The 20154-nt window shown below is 50.1% G+C and overlaps 9 protein-coding genes across 9 annotated transcripts; 6 read left to right on the top strand and 3 right to left on the bottom strand.

The window, feature by feature from the left end:
- Positions 1 to 639: 639 nt before the first annotated feature.
- On the top strand, positions 640 to 1974 carry YHM1 (putative mitochondrial GTP/GDP transporter Ggc1; the record flags this gene model as incomplete). The annotated part of the gene is made up of 7 exons (XM_046082380.1): positions 640 to 727; positions 790 to 827; positions 915 to 956; positions 1022 to 1135; positions 1198 to 1331; positions 1397 to 1574; positions 1639 to 1974. The coding sequence occupies 7 exons, from the start codon at positions 640 to 642 to the stop codon at positions 1972 to 1974; spliced, it is 930 nt and encodes a 309-aa protein (XP_045938337.1).
- Positions 1975 to 2460: 486 nt separating this feature from the next.
- Positions 2461 to 2776, top strand: LDX57_000736 (uncharacterized protein; the record flags this gene model as incomplete). Its single annotated transcript, XM_046082381.1, has 2 exons — positions 2461 to 2483; positions 2599 to 2776. 2 exons carry the CDS (start codon positions 2461 to 2463, stop codon positions 2774 to 2776), a joined length of 201 nt encoding a protein of 66 aa, XP_045938338.1.
- Positions 2777 to 3447: 671 nt separating this feature from the next.
- LDX57_000737 (uncharacterized protein) lies at positions 3448 to 4404 on the bottom strand (the record flags this gene model as incomplete). Its single annotated transcript, XM_046082382.1, has 1 exon — positions 3448 to 4404. One exon carries the CDS (start codon positions 4402 to 4404, stop codon positions 3448 to 3450), a length of 957 nt encoding a protein of 318 aa, XP_045938339.1.
- A 551-nt stretch (positions 4405 to 4955) lies between these two features.
- Positions 4956 to 5887, top strand: LDX57_000738 (uncharacterized protein; the record flags this gene model as incomplete). The annotated part of the gene is made up of 3 exons (XM_046082383.1): positions 4956 to 5174; positions 5228 to 5322; positions 5383 to 5887. 3 exons carry the CDS (start codon positions 4956 to 4958, stop codon positions 5885 to 5887), a joined length of 819 nt encoding a protein of 272 aa, XP_045938340.1.
- Positions 5888 to 8820: 2933 nt separating this feature from the next.
- LDX57_000739 (alpha/beta hydrolase) lies at positions 8821 to 9762 on the top strand (the record flags this gene model as incomplete). The annotated part of the gene is made up of 2 exons (XM_046082384.1): positions 8821 to 9318; positions 9397 to 9762. 2 exons carry the CDS (start codon positions 8821 to 8823, stop codon positions 9760 to 9762), a joined length of 864 nt encoding a protein of 287 aa, XP_045938341.1.
- A 677-nt stretch (positions 9763 to 10439) lies between these two features.
- hsp70 (molecular chaperone Hsp70) lies at positions 10440 to 12353 on the bottom strand (the record flags this gene model as incomplete). Its single annotated transcript, XM_046082385.1, has 1 exon — positions 10440 to 12353. The coding sequence occupies one exon, from the start codon at positions 12351 to 12353 to the stop codon at positions 10440 to 10442; it is 1914 nt and encodes a 637-aa protein (XP_045938342.1).
- Positions 12354 to 13766: 1413 nt separating this feature from the next.
- On the top strand, positions 13767 to 14283 carry CHZ1 (histone H2A.Z-specific chaperone CHZ1; the record flags this gene model as incomplete). The annotated part of the gene is made up of 3 exons (XM_046082386.1): positions 13767 to 13913; positions 13986 to 13995; positions 14090 to 14283. The coding sequence occupies 3 exons, from the start codon at positions 13767 to 13769 to the stop codon at positions 14281 to 14283; spliced, it is 351 nt and encodes a 116-aa protein (XP_045938343.1).
- Positions 14284 to 14961: 678 nt separating this feature from the next.
- On the top strand, positions 14962 to 15649 carry BET1 (SNARE domain- containing protein; the record flags this gene model as incomplete). The annotated part of the gene is made up of 4 exons (XM_046082387.1): positions 14962 to 14972; positions 15040 to 15246; positions 15301 to 15394; positions 15446 to 15649. 4 exons carry the CDS (start codon positions 14962 to 14964, stop codon positions 15647 to 15649), a joined length of 516 nt encoding a protein of 171 aa, XP_045938344.1.
- Positions 15650 to 16401: 752 nt separating this feature from the next.
- On the bottom strand, positions 16402 to 17603 carry LDX57_000743 (uncharacterized protein; the record flags this gene model as incomplete). Its single annotated transcript, XM_046082388.1, has 2 exons — positions 16402 to 17490; positions 17571 to 17603. The coding sequence occupies 2 exons, from the start codon at positions 17601 to 17603 to the stop codon at positions 16402 to 16404; spliced, it is 1122 nt and encodes a 373-aa protein (XP_045938345.1).
- Between the last annotated feature and the right edge of the window lie 2551 nt (positions 17604 to 20154).

The raw sequence follows: 20154 nt of genomic DNA on the forward strand, positions 1-20154 counted from the left end.
ACATTCCACCTAGGGGTCCTAGGCACTTCAACACCGCAAGCGATGTAGAGACTAGTCGAATATCGCTGTGTATAGAGAAAGCATCAAGAGGGGAATAGGGAGACTGTCCCCGGAGAACTTGTCTGTAGTTCGCCAAAGGAAGCGATTGAGAGAGAGAAGATAATTTCAGGTCCGGAAGACATATATGCCTTGCGTCAGTGGATCATCTCCCTTGCTCACTAGTCGACGTTTATTTATATGATACGTAGATATAACTACTATGTATATATGCCGCTGCTCCAGCGGAGGATAAGAAGGGCAGCGATAAGTTAGTTAAGAAATGGGCGGGGATTAGGTAATCGGCTCCGAATCGGAAGGCAGGAGGAAAGCTCCGAGCCGGCGCAGAGTCAGTCTGTCGGTGATGGTCTGTCGCTCGCCGCATCTTCTTTTCCTTCTCCCTCTCGCTTCTTCTTATTCTTCTTCCTGGACTGCTCTGTGTCGGTTGTGCCATTCCTAGGTTACCTCTGTTTCGGATCAGCCCCCAGGTTTTTTCTTTCTTTCTTTTTTCTTTCCTCTCTCTTATATACAGGCATTTCCACGAAAAAAAAAATCTAGAAAAGAAAAAAAAAACTCTCCGTCCACCCAGGAACCATATTCAAAATGTCTCCCGCCATTGCTCAAGCCGGTGCTGGCTCCGCCTCCAAGGATGTCAAGAAGGAATCCGCAACTGCTCGTCTGTTGGGTTCTGGTGTGTATTCACAATCCAAACGTCGTGGGACCATTTATCAAGTACTAACGGGGACATTCCAGGATCCGCTGGTATTGCGGAGCTTTTGGTCTTCCATCCGGTACAATCTTGCCTCCCCAATCGATTCTCGCGAGCGATGACACAATTCTCCGCTTCGATCTATGATCTCTACTGACACCGTTCGAAGGTCGACACCACCGCCAAGCGTTTGATGAGCAACCAGACCCGGGTAAGGCATCGACAACCGTCCCCGAATGTGCTTTTTCCGGAAACTGACTCGATGATTTGCGCTAGATCACGAACGCCGCCGGCTTCAACAAGGTTGTTTTCAAGGAATATGCGACGGCTTCCGTCGGTCGCAAATTCACCTCCCTCTTCCCCGGTCTGGGATACGCTGCCGGTTACAAGGTGTGTCTCCAATGCTCGGAAAACACCGATGCCGAAGGTGATTGGCTGACAAAGACCTCAAGGTTCTCCAACGTATCTACAAGTATGGCGGTCAGCCTTTCGCCCGTGACTACTTGGCTAAGCACCATGGCGCCGACTTTGACAATGCTTTCGGAAAGGGAACTGGCAAGGCCATCATGCACGCCACTGCCGGAAGGTTTGTTTCACGTTGCCTGGGCCTCACTCGGTCATATCTAGGCACTGACTGACCATTGTTCGTAGTTTGATCGGTATTGGAGAAATCGTTCTTCTTCCTCTCGATGTGCTGAAGATCAAGCGTCAGACAAACCCCGAGGCTTTCCGCGGCCGTGGTTTGTTCAAGATCATCTCCGATGAGGGCATGGGTCTTTACCGTGGTGCCGGCTGGACTGCCGCCCGTAACGCCCCCGGTTCTTTTGCGGTACGCATCCCAGGCATCATTTGACGCTACGATAAGCAGTGATGGCTAATACGTGAACTTGCAGCTTTTCGGTGGCTCGGCTTTCGCTAAGGAATACATCTACAGCCTGAAGGACTACAACTCGGCCACCTGGGGACAGAACTTTGTCGCCTCGATCTGCGGTGCCAGTGCTTCCCTGGTCGTATCGGCTCCTCTTGATGTGATCAAGACCCGTATCCAGAACCGTAACTTCGAGAACCCCGAATCCGGCTTCCGTATTGTGTCCAAGATGCTCAAGGACGAGGGCCCTACCAGCTTCTTCAAGGGACTGACACCCAAGCTGCTGATGACCGGACCCAAGCTTGTTTTCAGCTTCTGGCTGGCTCAGACGTTGATTCCTGCCTTCGGTCAGGTGGTTTAAAGACAACGCTAAAAAACGAGAAGATCCAAACAACCAGCGACTTCAGTCAAGGAAGGATAAGGCTATCTACACTGGAAGAAATCCCGGTTACCTTTTCCTTTGGTTCCTTTTCCCCGCCCTTTCACATTTTGTTTAATGCCTCCCCACTTTTTTCTTAATTCTCCAGCTTTTCGGTGCCGTGATAGAGCATTGTGTTGAGCCATTGTATTATGATAGACAGCTTTTTTTTTTCTTACGGGTTAGGATATAAGGAAATCATGAAACTCCTCTTAATAAAACTTCAATGATTGGCATGTAAATTATAAGAACCGCTACCACGTACTTCAGCAGTGAGACATGCGGAGGAACTCACGTGACTCTCCGCTTTGTCGTGTTGTCCAGACATCAAGAAGCAATCTTGCGCTCCGGGATCTTGTTCGCAACCCCGACCATCCCATTCATACAGCGCAGTCAGTCACTTTTCGGCGCTGGCTACACTCCCCTACAATGCCCGTCTATCTGATATCCAAGTGCGTCTCCACCGTCCCCGGCCTTCCTTCCTTGACATCTCGCGCCCTTACTCTAGCGGAGAAAGAAGAGCCGAGAAACCGAGAACATTAACTAACAAAGTCCACGATGATCCAGAGCCGCCGACCCGGTGTTCGCCGTCACAATTGGCATCGCCGCCGCCCTGTCGCGGGTGCGTCGTGACCAGCGCGAAAAACATCCCGAGCGAGCAGCCGACATCGGCTACGGGCATATCCTACAGACGGGCGGCAGACGACTTCAACGGTGGTGGGCGGGTGATTTCCAGGGGCTATAATCAATAGGGTGGATTAGATGGATGGATGGTGCTGCTGCCAGGAGGGTTTTGCATTTGTTGAGGGATTCAATCCATTGTTCTCTCGGCGTGGAGTATGAGGGCGTCTTGGGTTTTGTATATATATGCCTATACGTACCTGTTTTTCTACATTATCGTCAATTTCTTGTTGTAAACATCGCGACTTTACCAAGGGCGCTTAGGGACTTATTTAGTAGATAATTCATATCACGGCTCACCGTCTCATAAGTATTAAATAAATATTTATTCAGTACTCAACCAATATTTAATAAGTTATTATGTAAGTTTTAATATACTTCTCTCTATTTATCTTATATAGATAGTATACTCCACCTAACTTTTCTGCCATCACCTCAAGCGCGACACATGGACTCTCGACTGTAGAGCGGCAACAATTCTGCACTTGCAATTGTTTTATGTTGTTGCTCTAGCCGCTGGTGTTATGAAACTAGTGTTCGATGAACATTACGCCCGACTGGGATTACTTCATAGGAAGGAAGGAGATAAGAACAGAAAGCTACTTCGAGCTCAGCAAACATCGCACATCAAGAGCTTGTGGTATTTTCAATCTGAGAAATACATCATGGTAATCTGGGTAGGGGAACTGTAAGCCAGAACCAGTATAACAACCTTGGACGAAGTCTATGTAACCTCTACTCCTCCAGCAAGCTCTTGAGGACCTCGACAGGTGTCCGCTGCGGCGCAGCAATCTTCAAAACCTCCTCGCTAGTCGTCGAAGCACTGCATTTCCCTTCCCACATAGTGGTAGGTGCATATCTGATCGACCCCATGACAGTCTTCGATTGTCCCGGACCTCCGAAGCCACTGGCCAGAATTGCATCAATCAAGCTCAAGTCCTGATAGCTCACATCTTTCACTCGTGTCCCAATATATTGCTCGACCAAGCCCACCAGCTGTTCACCAGTGATATCCTCCGGCCCATTGATGATATATTTAGCCCTGTCGTGCGCGCTCAAATCACCCGTGGCCAAAAGATGGGCAGCAAGAACGCCAACTTCATCCGGGTGCACTGGAGCAACAGGCGCATCTTTGGCCGCCATTAAGCGGAGCTGGCCTTGCTCACCCGTCTGTCTGTACTGCTTGATATAATCGGTAATGATGGCAAGATAAAAGTTCATGAAGACGTTTGGTTGAAGCGAGGTCCATTTGAGGGCACTGAACTCGGGCGATCCAAGCATAGCCTCGATAGCCCAATGCTGGCGGGGATAGTAGGCGGCGAAATCTGGGCGTACATTAGGCGCCGTGGTGGAGATGCGCACAACATATTCGACTCCTGCTTCCAGGGCGGCGACATGGAAGGCCGATTCCTCAGCGAATTGGTTGGGTGAGTTGTGAGAAGCAATGAAGGCACGCACAACTTCCTGCTCACGGAGCCAGTCGGCGGTAATGTCGGTCCAGTTATATTCAATGACTTCAACGCCGGGTATTTGTGCAAGAGCTTGGGCCGTGGGGCTGGAGACGGACCTCGTCAGAGCAAGGACTCGGTGCTTGGAGAAGGCCTCGCTTGCTTTGAGAAGAGCCGGGAGGGTTCGTGTCACAGCTTGGCCTGTGTTGCCAGTTGCACCGACGAGGAGAAAAGTTGGAGCCATGGTTTGCAGAGTTCGTCGCGTGCGATGGAGCTGATGAGTGCAATGAACAGTGTCTTACAAGGCACCTTCCGGGGCTCTATATATCGAACAACCGGTGGGAGGCTCCGAAGACACCCATGGGAGTCTCGCGCGCGGTCATCCCATCCATACGATGGTTGATTAATGATAGCCTCCTTCTGTTTCCTTCTGATCTCTTCTTATTCTCTCAGAGAGTGGGGCATGGCAATGTCGACAGCGTTACCGCCGAGGTCAAAACATGCACTGCTCAATTTACTCTGAATGATCCGAGTGGGTGATTCCGAGACCTTCAACAATCAACTCGTACATTAGTGATATCTTGATTATCAATCCCCGAACCAAAAGCAACGTCATTGATATAAAGCTTTCCCTCAATGGCAAAGGATAATGGAAAACATAGCAAATGCTGCGAAAGACCATTTGCTGCAAAACGCCCCTGACATCGACCGTCAAGAGCAAAATGACCCTCAAATATCTGATCACCGGTGCAACGGGGGGCCTGGGAAAGCAGGTGCTCAATTATTTCGCCGCCAATGTTCCGTCTTCTGAATTCGCTGCTGCATCGTCCAATGCTTCTAATGAGTCGATCTTTGCGGATCGCCTTTCGCCACGTCAACTACGATGATCCGCAATCTCTTGACACTGGCCTGCGCGACGTTGAAAACCTCTTTTTTGTTAGCACGAGTGGCATGCACTGTCAGGAGCAGCATGCCAGACTTATAGGCGCCGCTAAAAATTCTGGGGTGAAGCATGTACGTCTAATCATGGCCAGAAGTGACAAATCCACTCACCATCATCTATCTAGGTCTGGTATACGTCACTGGCCTTTGGAGGCTTACAGAATGACTCGAAGGCTCCAGTGATGCAAGACCATCTTGATACTGAACAATTGTTGCACGGGTATGTTGCGCATCCTCTACTTATAGTGGTTATCTATCATATTCTAAACGACCCGGCCAGATCCGGCCTTACATATACCTCTATCCGGGAAGGTGTATATGTCGAATGCTTTACTGTATTTCTCGACTGGTATCCTGAGCGGACTGGCTCCATTGTACTCCCCGCCGATGGAGAGGTGGCTTTCACTTCGCGTGCAGAACTTGGCGAAGCAACCGCGCGGATCATGATTCAGGGTGGGTATGAAAATCAAACTATCCTGTTCACAGCAGAAGAAACCATCACTGCTGCAGAGCTAGTCGATCTCATCAATAAGACTACTGGTCGAGAGATCAAGCTTGATTTGGTTTCGCGGGGGGAGTATATTCGCTCATGGACAAATGACCCGCGTGGCAAGCCAAAGGAACATTTTGAGATGATTGCAACATCCTGGGACGAGATCGTTAGGGGTGGCCTGCAAAGAACGCATCCGCTAATGCGTGAGGTCTTGGGAAGAGCGCCTACTAAACCGCGGGATTTTGTGACGAACCTGTTGAAGGAGGATAAGAACTACGTCTTTGGATACTAGGACCAATTACCTCAGATACTCAAACACTTCCGAAAGCGAAGGAACTGTTTGACAGCCACATCCCAACGCCTGGGGCTTGCAAACCTGCTACTACTCCCTGGATGATTTATTATATGGTGATGTCTACTTTCGGTCACCGGCCCTAATCACTAATCGTAGTATGATTGATGAATTTAAACCAAACATTAGGACTAACAACAGCCGCTTCACTCTTCATTTAGCTCCAAGAAAAGTGCAAAATTTGATATCCATTCACTTTCCAAAGTGTCGTTCAGTCTGAGAGGATAGACATCCTCTGCAGCCGCAGACTCCCATTCTTCCCTACTTATCGCGTTCCACAATGGCGTATCTCGTGGCAATGGGAACTGTAAGTCGTGCGCCAGAACCCCTCTGCTCGCTGCTTCTGCTATCTCCAAGTCGGTCGGGCCACTTCGCTGCTGGCTGCACGCCCTGCAGACTTTATACAATGCTGTATTAAACCGTTTTACTTCCTCAATACCTACCCAAATAAACCCTGGAAGATCACTCTCGCGATACCGCGCTAGCATGTTCGGATAGTAAAACATGCCCAGCTTTTTGCAACTCCTGGCTAGCTTGTCGAGAAGATTGGCATTGCCTGGCGACAAACGCGGTTTTATATCCAACCCGAGAAGCCCCTCACCATTACAAATCAACGCGAATATTAGATGCAGTAGGATCGCCTGGTATGTTGAAATAGGCCAGGAACAGGAGCTACCTGCGTCGTCTACCTCCGAAGCGTCCCATAGCTCCTGCCTTCGTGGTTAGAGAACTAGCCTGCTAGAACGTCTGGCGACGTACCTTTTGTTCGTGGATCGCAGAGCTCAAAACATTATGTAAAGCTACTGCTCTTGGCTGTGCATTTTCCTCGTCACTCAGCCATAATCCAATGACAGTCATCGACTGGATAAGTAGCGGTGCCTCCAGGGGTTCGCGAAATGATCCTTGGTGAACGAACGGCCAGTAGGGATGGAACCGCTTGAAATACAAATCAATGAAGCGACTACTTTTTCCTGAGCGGCTTCCTCTTCGCTGTGTAGATTCACCATGGGACCTTATCACAGGGCTGTTATGACGCCATGGTTGTCTTTGAACGTCCTCTTGCAGAGAACATTCTCCACCGCGTCGAACACAGTTGCTACAGGGTGGCCCTCCTTCGCATCGCGCCTTCTGATTTCGACACCCAGTACATGCAACTTTGACAGGGGCGGATTGTGTTACTCCGTGCATTTTCTGCATATGGCGTCGAAGCGTGTCACTGCATTTCCAAGGTTAGCATGAAAAGATACACACTTCTGTTTCGCCGGAACTATCTTGCGCACCGTCGACCGAACTCCTGGTCACAGGTTGTACATTTCAACGCTTGGTTCCGGTAATGCTGCGCTTCGTGGCGGCGACAATGCTCCTTTCGCCGATAACTGGCCGTGCAGCGTGGAAAGCGGCATTTGAATCGGTTCTCGTCCATCTTCTGGGATAGTTTGACTATACGACAATGCACAGAGCCTCCAAGAGCTGCGTGACGTCTGTTCGCCACTGCGTTTCTCTTCTCGGCTTAGCTAAGTCAGATGTGCTATAACGTAAATCACAAGCGAGCTGCGAATCTGAGCGAGCCGCGAATTTGTATTCCCATACAAAATGGCACTTTTCAACTTGGAATATCTCAGCCATACCTCTATTCTAATAAAATATATTGAAGACCTGAAGTATTATATAGGTAAACTGTATAATATTTTTTTTATGTAACAAAGAAACCTATGGGAGTCTTAAATACATAAGGAGTGTTATAATACAGTGTAATTTATAATACCTGGACAATTAGTCTAAAGAATAGATTAAAATCTAGTATATTATCATTAAATAGTTTCATATAATCCTAATTTTAAATAATATTTTATGCGACATAGAAATGGCTGAGATATTCCAAGTTGAAAAGTGCCATTTTGTATGGGAATACAAATTCGCGGCTCGCTCAGATTCGCAGCTCGCTTGTGATTTACGTTAGTAGAGGTTGAGGCCGAGCTTTGCTCGGAGAGCCCACTCGTCCGGAGAACCCACTCGTTCGGAGAACCCACTCGTCCGGAGAACCCACTCGTCCGGAGAGCCCACTTGACTAGGACGCTCGTACCATCTCGCTCAAACTTTTCTGATGTTTCGAGTCTAGCTGAATAACTGTGCCAATATAGCAGTTAACATAATTCCCGGCAACCCGGTCATCCCGGGTGATCTGGTCACGTCATCGATTTCCCACGCGTCAAACTTTTCTATTTAACCAGCCAGCATGCGACGAGAAGCGCATTAATCATATTGAACATTAGTTTTTCACAAGATGCAGGGAATACTGTAATCGGAGTCTCTATTTCTCCCAATACAGCAGTAGCGCCCTATCCCTGTGAGATTGAGCCAACGCTTATATACAACCTGGGGCTAAGCAAATGAGACAAATGTATACAATCCCAGCAATGAACTACACGGCCCGCCCAGCTTATTCGGGATTTTTGCAAAGTCGTTTTTGAGAATTATAATAATTTATTCTTATCAAGCCTGGTATGCAAATCGCCAAGTTTAGGAGGTGGTTACTATCAGCAGACGTGACGATACATAACCCGTTCTACTCCCGGCCAACAGGAATGGTAGAGTTCTAGTCCCCAATAGGGATTTCTTTGTCTTCTAGTCCTGAGTTGGTGAATTGCAAGATAACTTATAGTCTACTCCGGTCATAACTAGTGGAGCAGTATGCACTAAGCACAGCCTTTAGGCCATGGGGCTTGTTGGTCTCGCTCTGATTGACCCGATCGTTTAGCCCGGATGTCGGATGTTCCATCCTCATGCTCTATAGAACTATAAATTACACCCATACATCCCTATTCGGACTCTTACTTCCTTCTCACTCCCTATAACCCAATTCCGCTAAAGCCATGGCTTCCAATTCAAGCTCAGAAAGAGTGGCGGTGGTTATCTGCACCGGCTCTTACCACACACCTGCTCCATACGAGCCCTTCATGAAGGCCCTGGCCTCGTCCGGACTCTTCGAGACCTACTGTCCCCAGCGGCCGACATGCGATCTCAACAAGCTGAATGTAGGGGACATCGACCATCCGGACTTCGATCGTGGTCCGCCCCCCGAAGGCTACCCAACCGATCTCGACGACGTGGCGGTTGTTCACCAGCTGCTGGAACGGCTCGTCGTCCGCGAAGGAAAGCCCGTCATCCTCCTAGGCCATTCGTCGGGCGGTGTCATTGCAACGCAAGCTGCCATCCCCCAACTCCTGTACAAGACCCGCCAGGCTCAGGGTCATCGAGGAGGTGTGATTGGCCTCTTTTACGTGGGTGGGTTCCTTGTTCCCATGGGCGAGTCGGTCCATAGCTTCTTTCAGCCGAAAGATGGGACTCAGATTATCCCGCCGTTTGTGCGTGTAAGTCGATCTTCCCACGCTGCTGAGAATAGCATCACACAGAGAGGAAGAGAATGAGAGCTAACAATCTGTTCAAAGATGCATGAATCCGGCCTTATGACAACGGTCGACGCCCCCACGTACATGTTCAACGGCATCGAGACCAACGAGGCCGAGAAATGGGCCGCCACGCTGACGGCGTCGCCACTCAACACCGGCGTGTTAAGCAACGACGGATACTCCGCCGTTCCTTGTGCGTATGTGGTGCTCGACGAGGACGCATGCTTGCCACAGATGTATCAAGAGAATATGATTGCGCTGCAAAGCCAGCGAGGGAATGTCTTCACAGTCTACCATGCCCCGTCGGGCCACTCGCCGCATCTGAGCTGGACAGAGCCGTTGGTCGATAAGGTGGGCCAGTTCCTGCATCAGGTTTGTGGGTGGAATGGCGGTTCCCTTGGATGAACGAGGTTGATGTTTCATACCCTGGCCTGTATGAATTGATGCAAAAGAATCATTGGGGTTCTTCTCCTGTCTCATTTTGATTAGCGAAGCTATCAATCAATTTCCGGTGCTACGGAGCGGCTGTACCTGTATGCAATCAATCTATTTATTAGATTAAGAATTGTTCCAACGCCATACAGGGGACATAGACGATAAACGCGAGTAGGGATAATGTAGAGATAAACAAATGAATCAATGCAATCAAGTCTGTTTTGAATTGACTAACAAGAGGGTTTGTGAAGGAGAGGTCTATAAATGCTTGGCAGACTGCTCCAGGTGATGATTACCATGTTGCACTGCACCATCTTGCAGGGCGGACATGTCCAATCGGGGATATTATCTTTACAACTACAAGTTACACTGAATACTACAGATATAGGCAGCACATATCATATTTTTAATGATTTTATTGGTCATAAAGGAACTTTTCCCTCCCAGATTATCATGCATCGAAACTCGACTCGAATCTATGCAGTTGTGAACAAAAGAAGAAAGGATCCCATAATTTCGTTAAAAGACATGAAATTAGAACAGGAGAACATTTGAAAAAGCCATTACTGCCAATCGCCTATGCGCAAAGAACCCAGTAGGAACATTAAGAAAAGGAAAACAAATTAGAAGATGAGCAAGCGAGACGTTTAGTCAAGCTCCTCAGGGCGCTCCTCGACCTCGTCAGCAGTGCGAGTGGAGCCACCGGGGGCAGCACCGGGAGCGGGGCCACCGGCACCACCGTAGGCAGCGGAGATGATGGGGTTGGCAACGCTCTCGAGCTCCTTCTGCTGGGACTCGTACTCGTCCTTGGTGGCGGTCTGGTTGCTGTCGAGCCAGCCAATGATCTCGTCGATCTTGCTCTGGACCTTCTCCTTGTCGGCGTCGCTGATGGTGAGCTTGCCCTCGCCGAGGGTGTTCTTGAGGGAGTAGGCGTAAGACTCGAGGCCGTTCTTGGCCTGGATACGGGAAGCCTCAGCCTCGTCCTCCTCCTTGAACTTCTCAGCCTCGGCAAGCATGCGCTCGATGTCCTCCTTGGAGAGACGGCCCTTGTCGTTGGTGATGGTGATCTTGTTGGTCTTACCGGTGCCCTTCTCGACGGCGGAGACGTTCATGATACCGTTGGCATCAAGATCGAAGGTGACCTCAATCTGGGGGACACCACGAGGAGCGGGAGGAATGCCGGTGAGCTCGAACTTGCCGAGCAGGTTGTTGTCCTTGGTACGGGCACGCTCACCCTCGTAGACCTGGATCAGCACACCAGGCTGGTTGTCGGAGTAGGTGGAGAAGGTCTCGGACTTCTTGGTGGGGATGGTGGTGTTACGCTTGATCAGGGCAGTCATGACACCACCGGCAGTCTCGATACCCAGGGACAGAGGGGAGACATCGAGCAGCAGGATCTCGTTGGTGGACTTGGAGGAAGTGTCACCGGACAGGATAGCAGCCTGGACGGCAGCACCGTAGGCAACGGCCTCATCGGGGTTGATGGACTTGTTGGGGTCCTTGTTGAAGAAGTCGGAGACGAGACGCTGGATCTTGGGGATACGGGTGGAACCACCGACCAGGACGATCTCGTGGACGGAGGACTTGTCGATCTTGGCGTCACGGAGGACACGCTCGACGGGCTCCATGGTGGAGCGGAAGAGGTCCTGGCAGAGCTCCTCGAAACGGGCACGGGTGATGGAGGTGTAGAAGTCGATACCCTCGAAGAGAGAGTCGATCTCGATGGAGGTCTGGGCAGCGGAGGAGAGGGTACGCTTAGCACGCTCGCAAGCGGTACGGAGACGACGCAGAGCACGGGCGTTGGTGGTCAGGTCCTTCTTGTGCTTGCGCTTGAACTCGTTGACGAAGTGGTTGACGAGACGGTTGTCAAAGTCCTCACCACCCAGGTGAGTGTCACCAGCGGTGGCCTTGACCTCGAAGATACCCTCCTCAATGGTCAGGAGAGAAACATCGAAGGTACCACCACCCAGATCGAAGATCAGGACGTTACGCTCGCCCTCATCCTTCTTGTCCAGACCATAGGCAATGGCAGCGGCAGTAGGCTCGTTGATGATACGGAGGACGTTCAGACCGGCGATCAGACCGGAGTCCTTGGTGGCCTGACGCTGAGAGTCGTTGAAGTAGGCGGGGACAGTGATGACGGCGTTGTTGACGGTGCCACCGAGGTAGGCCTCAGCGGTCTCACGCATCTTGGTGAGGATCATGGAGGAGATTTCCTCGGGGGTGAACTGCTTCTGCTCGCCCTTGAACTCAACCTCGACGACGGGCTTGCCGGCCTTCTCGGCGATCTTGAAGGGGAAGTGCTTCATATCGGCCTGGACCTCGGCATCGCCATAACGACGACCGATCAGACGCTTAGCGTCGAAGACGGTGTTGTGAGGGTTCATGGCGACCTGGTTCTTGGCGGCATCACCGATGAGACGCTCGGTGTCGGTGAAGGCAACGAACGAAGGGGTGGTACGGTTACCCTGGTCGTTGGCGATGATTTCAATGCGGTCATCACGGAAGACACCCACACAGGAGTAGGTGGTTCCCAAATCGATACCGACAGCAGGGGCCATTGTGAAAGAAGATGGAGGGGTTCGTTAAGAGGAGAATAAGAAAGAGATTCGTGAACGTGGAGAGAAGAGACAGATGTGGGGGGTATAATACAAAGAAGAAAGGTCTCTCTGTCTAGCAGGATAAGACTCAAGTGAAGTGTAAGGAAGAAGGAAAATTTTTGACTGGAAGAAGCAGGAGAATTGTGCGAGACGCAGCGCTGATATAGTGGAGGGCGGTGAGTTGCTGCTCCAGCGAAGCTTCTAGCAAGCGACGGATTCGACGGGCATCCATCGGGTTCGATGGCCTTTTTGCCGCTTTTCTGGAACCGTCGCCTTACGTTCTGGGCCTTTCCTGCTTTTTCGCGATGGGCCTTCTGCTTTCCCTAAGATTGTATGATGTTCTTTTCTAGCTAGTACCTTCTGTATGACTACTATCGTGCTCTATTTGGTTTTAAAGAATTAAATTCCACCCTCATGGCGGACAAAAAAAAAAAAAAAGAAGGGGGCAGCCCGGATGCTGGAGGGGCAGCTAAACTGACGGCGTTGGCGGGGTGAATGGATGATGTAATGGTCCCGTGAAAAATTCGATGGTTCTTCGCTACCAGAAAGTGCTGGAATCCGATTCACTTCGTCATTCTCACCCGGGAAACAAGTTGGCCGGTCGGGTCTATTTACTAGTTACTACTGGTAGAGAAGAACTTAGAAAATCATGCTAATGATAATAATAGACCTTCTGATAATATCTTCTACCTGTACTAGCTGTCGATGAAGTCATTCTTCTTGGTCTGTGAGTCAGGAGTTGGTGGCCTCAGGATTCATCCAGCCTCAGGCACTCAGGCACTTAGGCACTCAACGTGGTGTGCCTTACGTGTACTTCCTTTGCTGTTATGCAGGAAGACACTTGATACAATAATACCTAGATTCTAGATTCTGTCGTGTCTTTGATCTTTTCCTTGGTTTACTGCCCTCTCTATTACCATCTCGTCTCCCTCTCCATTACAGATCTTTTCTTCCCTGCTAGTGCTTGGTCTGATTGAGAAAGTAACTCCTTAGTCCTTACAAGAACTCCCACCCGAGAGACGGAATACAAAACGAAAGCAAAGAATGAAACACCGGATTGATCATCAGATAATATCCTCAAGCACCAAAGTAGTAGAATGTTTATTATGATTCTTCCCCCCGGCCAGGGCTCACCCCGTCACGGGAGCAGCGCCGCCGATCGCCAACCTCAGCGACAGCCAATGAGCGCCCCAAGCACCCTCGAAGTGAATCTCCCCTTGCGACTGCCTTCTCTGCTCTACAACTCAATCCCTTCACCTACTTAACCACTATCCCTCTCTCCTCTCACCTTAATTTGCTCGTCTCCGTCCTGTCTCCCCCACACTCAAATTCCTCTAGCCGATTCTACTCCCTCCTTCTCCCGACTTCTTCACAATGGGTGACAACAATCAGGCTACGACCCTGGGCAACGACGCCCCCGATGCTTTCAGCAAGGGCAAGGGCAAGGCTACCGAGGACCCTACCGCCATGGAAATGAGCATGGACGAAGAGGATGAAAGCGAGAGCGAAGGCGAGGACATGGTGAGTTTGACTGGCCATCGTTTCGAAATTTCAAAGCGCAGAGTTGACTGACTTGTTTCTTGCGATTGATAGATCAACGAAGGTATGGATTTCCTGGCTCGCCCCTTGCCATCTTTTGCTCTGCCCCTGTCGGCTCCTAAAGACAACTCAACTGACCTTCTTCGCTCCTACCACAGATGACGACGACGATGAGGACACCCTTGAGCCCATCTCCTCCGACAACATCATCAGCGGAGGTCGGCGCACTCGTGGAAAGACCATTGACTTCCAGGAGGCTGCCGAGAAGCTCAAGAACGACGAAATGGATGACGATGACGACGACGAGGACTTCGCGCCCCAGGACGACGAGGACGACAAGATGCGTCAGTAAATGCAATCGCCCGCGGCGATTGGAGAGATACCAAAATTCGATGAGAAATGAAAAATTCACAAGTCAACAAACTCTTGGGAACAAGTAGCGCAACTGGGAAACATCGTGGCCGGCGCAGGTTAATCGGGGGCTTTCTCTGTCTTTACTCCAACGATTCGTATTTTCTTCAGCTTGAAATCTAATTGCATACGAAAGTCTACGAGATTGCGGACCCTGGACCAGATTGACCTACTTCGGTATCATATATATCCTCCGGAAACCTGTAAAAATAGTATTATTAGTAGTAAAGTATGTACACCTCTGGTCCGTCGGCACGGTGTACCTTCGCAAGCAACAAGTGTCCTCCGTATACATATACTCCTAATCGTAACCGTTAATAAATCAAGACTTCCCCGAGATAATAACCCATAAGAAATACATGTAGAAGACCTCACGAATCATCCTTGACTGCTCTCACGTGCGGCTGTTGCTGAGGGTCGCGGTACGGTACGCCACAGGCACCTTTGTAGTAGCCACTTGTTCTCGACCGTTATCGCCGCAAGCAGTTCAGACAAATATTCAGATGATAAACCTCCATTCTTGAATACCTCCACCATGTGTGTTGACTAGCAAGTCAGCAAGAAAGAACTAATATCAATCCCACTCTAATCTCTTCCCTACGACTATTGACGATCTGTTATGGCTTCACGGTATGTTGGTTGATCATGAAATTATCCTAGCATTGAACTAATGTATACTGCTTCTCGCGACACATAGTTTCCCACGCTCTAATCTGCATCAGCGCGACCCCCGTGCTGCTTCGTCCCTTTTCGACTCGTACGGGGGTAATTCTCGACCCGCCAGTCGGTCACCCGGTCAGGTGGGTGGATATGGATATGGAGGATACCCCGGCCCTGGAGGCGATGGGTCTTCGAACGGCGGCGCCACGAGTGGAGGCTATCGAAGCGCGACGCCAAATGTGAAGTGAGTGGTCATGCTAGTTGAATCCGCGACGCGGAGGGCTCACAAAAATCGCAGGGGTCACTACTCTGACGCCGTCCTCTCCCATCTCGAGTCCCAGAATGACGTGGAGGTGGAAGGGATCAGTGCGAAAGTGAAAATGCTCAAAGACGTAAGACCCAGTCTCGATGGAATCTCAACCATCCGCTAATTTCGCGACTAGATCACACTTGCCATCGGTGATGAAATCCGGGACACTTCGACGATTACAGAGCTAAACGATTCATTCGACAACACACGCCTGCGGATCCGAGGGAATATGAATCGCATGCTGCGGATGGCCGAGCGGACGGGCGTTGGCTGGCGTGTGTGGCTGGGTTTCTTCTTGGCCGTCTTCCTGCTATTTGGATATGTCTGGCTGACCTAGAATCGGAGCGTGAAGACCTGTTCTACAGATTTTGCTTCGTGCCCCCATTGTGTGCTCTTCGCAGTACTGTCTACTCATACCCGTCAAAGCGATCTCCAACCGCTCACAATATGCTCCTTGTACAACTGTTTTTGTTTATATATCTTCGAGGCTTGGCAGCTTAGCATGATTACTGGACCATGGCGTTCTTTTCCTGGCGTTATGATTTTATCAATGTCCTATCTTGAGATAGGGTTTGCATCGTCCATCTAGATTTCTTTTGCTCTCCTTTCTTTCCTTGGCGCTTCGTTCTCGACAATCAATGTATACAAAACATGGATGTAATTAATGGTCTCGTTTTCCTTGCCGGATCAGGGCATTTCATCATAACGCATACTTGGAGTTGATGGCCTTTAGCCATGATTGACTCAGTTGACAAGGACTTTTGATACCCATCGTAAGATGTCTTCTACATGAATCATTCTGTCTTCGTAACTATGATATAGAGCTACGGTTCTATTCATTATCAATGCCAGTGCATGATCATAAAAATTTGTAATTCTAGTAGAAAAGCTAAGATTATCAGAACTCCAAGCTCCGGACTCATTGCCGAATTTCGCCAAACTCCCTGCTGCTTGTACCTGTAAAATACATCAAACTCATAGCGAACGGGTTGAACTGCCTTTCAAGCCCGGCATATGGACCAAGCATATGATAAATACGCCTTTGCGTGTAAAGCTCCTTAGATTCTCCGATTTGACCGGCTATGGTGCTCAGCCGAAGCTATCTCTAGGGCCGCCTGTTCGCCTCCTTGGATATCTGCCGAATACACTCCGTCGGCTTGCTTGGCTGGTTATAGAAGCTCGAAGGTCATCGTCATCGACTACCATGTTGCTCGAATTGAAGGCATCGCCACCGCCACTCCACCGTTGGAGGAAGCGTCGCTGGGCTTCTGTCTCTTGCTGAGCTGGCGCCGGAGGAAGTCCACGGCTGCTAGTAGTGCTCACTCGGAAGCTTTGATTGAGGGGATCCTGCGCAAAACTGACTTCATCTTCCTCGTCGTCAAACTCGGCATCTGTATCGGTATGTTGCCATTCCTCTTCTTGCTCGAAGCGTTCCTCATCTGCTTCGGGAATATCGTCGTCTAGATCGTGACCCATATCTTCGCTCATCTCATCACTCCCTGGCTCATAGGCACCGCTCGGAATTTCATCGTCCAAGTCTGGTTGATTGTCGAAGTCGTATTCATTCTCTTCCTCGAGTCCTTCGTCGTCATCGTCCTCCGGAAACGCCTCGGGGATATCGTCATCGAGATCACGTTCCATATACCCTTCCTCATCCACCTCGTCGTCCTCTTCGAGACCCTCCTCCCCTTCCTCCACCAGCCCCTCCCCATCTGCATCCGGAATGTCGTCGTCGAGATCCCTTTCCATCCCCGTATCGTCTTGCCCCTCGCCATCCGCCTGGCCATTCGGGCTCCCGCCCAGCCCATCCATACCATCCATCCCCGGATCGACGGCGGCAGCGGCAGCAGCCATCTCCGCCGCCGCAGCAGCAGCAAGAGCCTCTTCCCGCTCCGCCTCTTCTTCCTTCATCCCTAGCATGGTTTTGGCGCATCCTGCGGGCTTGATCCATGAGTATCCGAATGAGGCGATGTTGTTCTTTCTAGCACGAAGGGCGCGTTCCTCCAATATTAACGACGACAAACTATTTCCGGCCCCGGTGGAGGACATATGTGGGCGCCCGTAGGAGGAGTGGCCGCCATTGCGACGCAGTTGTCCTTGTTGCGCGTCGCCTGCCGATTGCTGGTGCTCCGAGGAAGCTCGGTAAGGTTGGGAGGAGCCGAACCAGAGTTCGTGGGACTGTTCAAGGAAGGATAAGTCACTAAAGGGTTCGACTGATGCAGGATTAAATGCGAACCAAAGGACTGACGAGCACTTACATCGCGCGGTGTGATAAGAGGGAGTGAAAGCATTTTCGGTCAGATGGTAGGTTCGGTGGATTAGGGTGTGTAGTTTAAAGGTATCAGTCGTAAAGAGTTCGTTCAGTTCGTTCGATCGGAGTGTCTTCCTAGAGGTTCATGAATGCCAAGCGGTTTGTTGTTGTTGTTTTCAAGGGTCCTTCCGGGGGACCTCGAGATGTAGATGGCGCTGTATTGTCGCCCTGCGTTGCCTAGGATGGGATCTCTCTGGATTACGAAGCAGTTCATAGGTTGCTTATGCGCATAACTGAGTGTACTGAAGCCATGCGTTGCTGAGGGGGGAGAGATCGAAGAAGCTCCGCGGACGGCAGAAACAATCAGAGGAAGCTCCGCTCCACAAGAGTGGAAGGCGGAGGGGCCGATGCGGGTTCTAATTGGGCCTTGAATGAAGTGCTTCCATTCATTGTATATCAATCCATGTTTGAAGCCTACGCCAGGACCTATGGACTAGTAGGCATTTTGATGAAGTAGAAATGAGCTAATAAATGGAACAATTAATAGAAAGCGGGGAAAGCTGGAAAAATCATGTGATTCTTAACAATCCTAAGCACATAGCACGTGCATTCTAAACCCTAAGAAAAATATAGTTCTCAACCTACAGATCAGTCACTAGTCACCAACAGTTGGGATTAATTCTAGAAAGATAAAATGCCTTGCTTTATACCATGGTTGAGGGATCTCACTGCCTATATTGTGCTTTCCTTCGAAATAATGGGTATTCTCATAATGACCGGGAGAATTTTAATATCCGAATAGGTATATACTATTCGTTGCCTCCGGTCTGAATATAACAAAAATGATCTACTAGCATGTCCTAAATTATAATAAACGATACCAGCCATAGATTAAGCCCAGCTTCTGGGATAGGATGCTATCTTACCCGATAACGGTACCGGGATAGACTGTAAATCCCCAAGAAGTTTCGAGGTGAGCAGCTGGGACTACCTCGAAAACTTCCCTTTTTCTTCTCTCGAACCTGATAGATGGAAGTGCGTGATCTTGACCTGACAATTATTTGGGGCATCGGAAGGCCGGCTCTCTATTAATCGAGATAGGGTAGATTTCTCGTCCCTTTGATCGTGTCTTTGCCCGGCCGAATCGAGTCAAAAACATCAACTGGAATTAAAATCAAGAGTCAGCCTGAAAGTTTACTTCCGACAGCATGTCCCTGTATGTGGCTATGCAGCATGCTGGGAATTAGCATTGAAAAAGTGGTCTGAGTTATCTTGGGCATTTGGGCTCGGTTCCATGGAAGATGATCAGCTGCAGAACCTGGATGTATTCTGGGTTCACGAGACCGATTGCCTGATAACCGTGTCTGTTGCAATGGCTGATTTTGCTGAGCGCCTCGAGTGCAGGAACGCTTGGAAATTCCCTTTCAGCGATCGCTTTCTCTTGAGACACCCGGGGGGTCGGTGACCATACAAGGCCTCATTAGTCGTTGCTGCTGAGCTCAAGCGATCAGCCCTTCGGAGATCACTAGCTCAATACTATGAGCGAGGCATGGCCTTCGTCGCATTTTCCGAGAGGAATTCTGCGAGATCAACACCAGTGGCATGGAATTTCCCCGAGTCGGATGCGGCAGAGCATCGTTAGGCCACAATGATCTCGATTCAATCAGCCCAAGCCGAAGGACATGAACATGTCAGACCACAGGCATCATGCCGTCATTGGGCTCCAACGAGCAAAGCAGATTGAAAACTGTAACCGATGCAGGACATAGGACGCTTCGACGTCGCTCCAGGGGCCGAATACGTCGCATTAATAGGCAGCGTGCGCGCATCACCTACTCCTTCCACGGCGAAATAGTAAAGTGTCATTTCCCGTAACTTACGGGGGTACTCCGTAGTACCATGCATAGTCACCATCATCATAGTGCATGGGTGCTCGGAGATCAACAGGCACAAGGCCGACCGCTAGTTCCTCGTCGTCATCCTCATCTGCTCATCACACTTCAAGTGTTCGACATGGCCGGTTTTCCGGGCGATTCGACCATGGATTCCGTAAACTCCCGAGGAATTGTAGTTTCCCGCTCCATCAATCTGATCATGCCCGGTGAACCCAAAGCGGACAAGATTGATCCCGATGCGGACAGGTCGGGAGAAATCGGACGTCGGAAACGCTTGCATCTCCGCCCAATCATGTGACGTCCTCTTGGAGACTGTAGGGCGGGGTGGTGCTGCTGCTGCTGTTGCTGCGGTGCGGAGAGGGATGAATTGTCACACCGCAGGAGCCCAGGCATTCTGCTTTTCGTCCTTTCCCTTCTGCCTGCGTGTCTGCGCGGGTGCTCTGGAGCCCGGAGTACAGAGAGCCACCAAGAAGCCTGCAATGCAGGTTTAGTTCGCGATCCTCCTCGTTTGGCCCTGAGTCACTCGGTTAGTGTGCAACTAGGTAGGTCAATATGTATCTCAGTAGTCGGTCCTTCCGAGTTGGAGAAGTTAGTTTGGCCCGTCGGAGACGCAGTCGGCGTATTTTTTTTTTCTGCTGGAGTTTGGGAAAGTTAGGGACAATTCACAATACTCTCCCGGATGAAGGTTCCCATCTT

This window comes from Aspergillus melleus (assembly GCF_016097325.1).
Source record: "Aspergillus melleus strain CBS 546.65 chromosome Unknown contig1, whole genome shotgun sequence".
Classification (NCBI taxonomy): domain Eukaryota; kingdom Fungi; phylum Ascomycota; class Eurotiomycetes; order Eurotiales; family Aspergillaceae; genus Aspergillus; species Aspergillus melleus.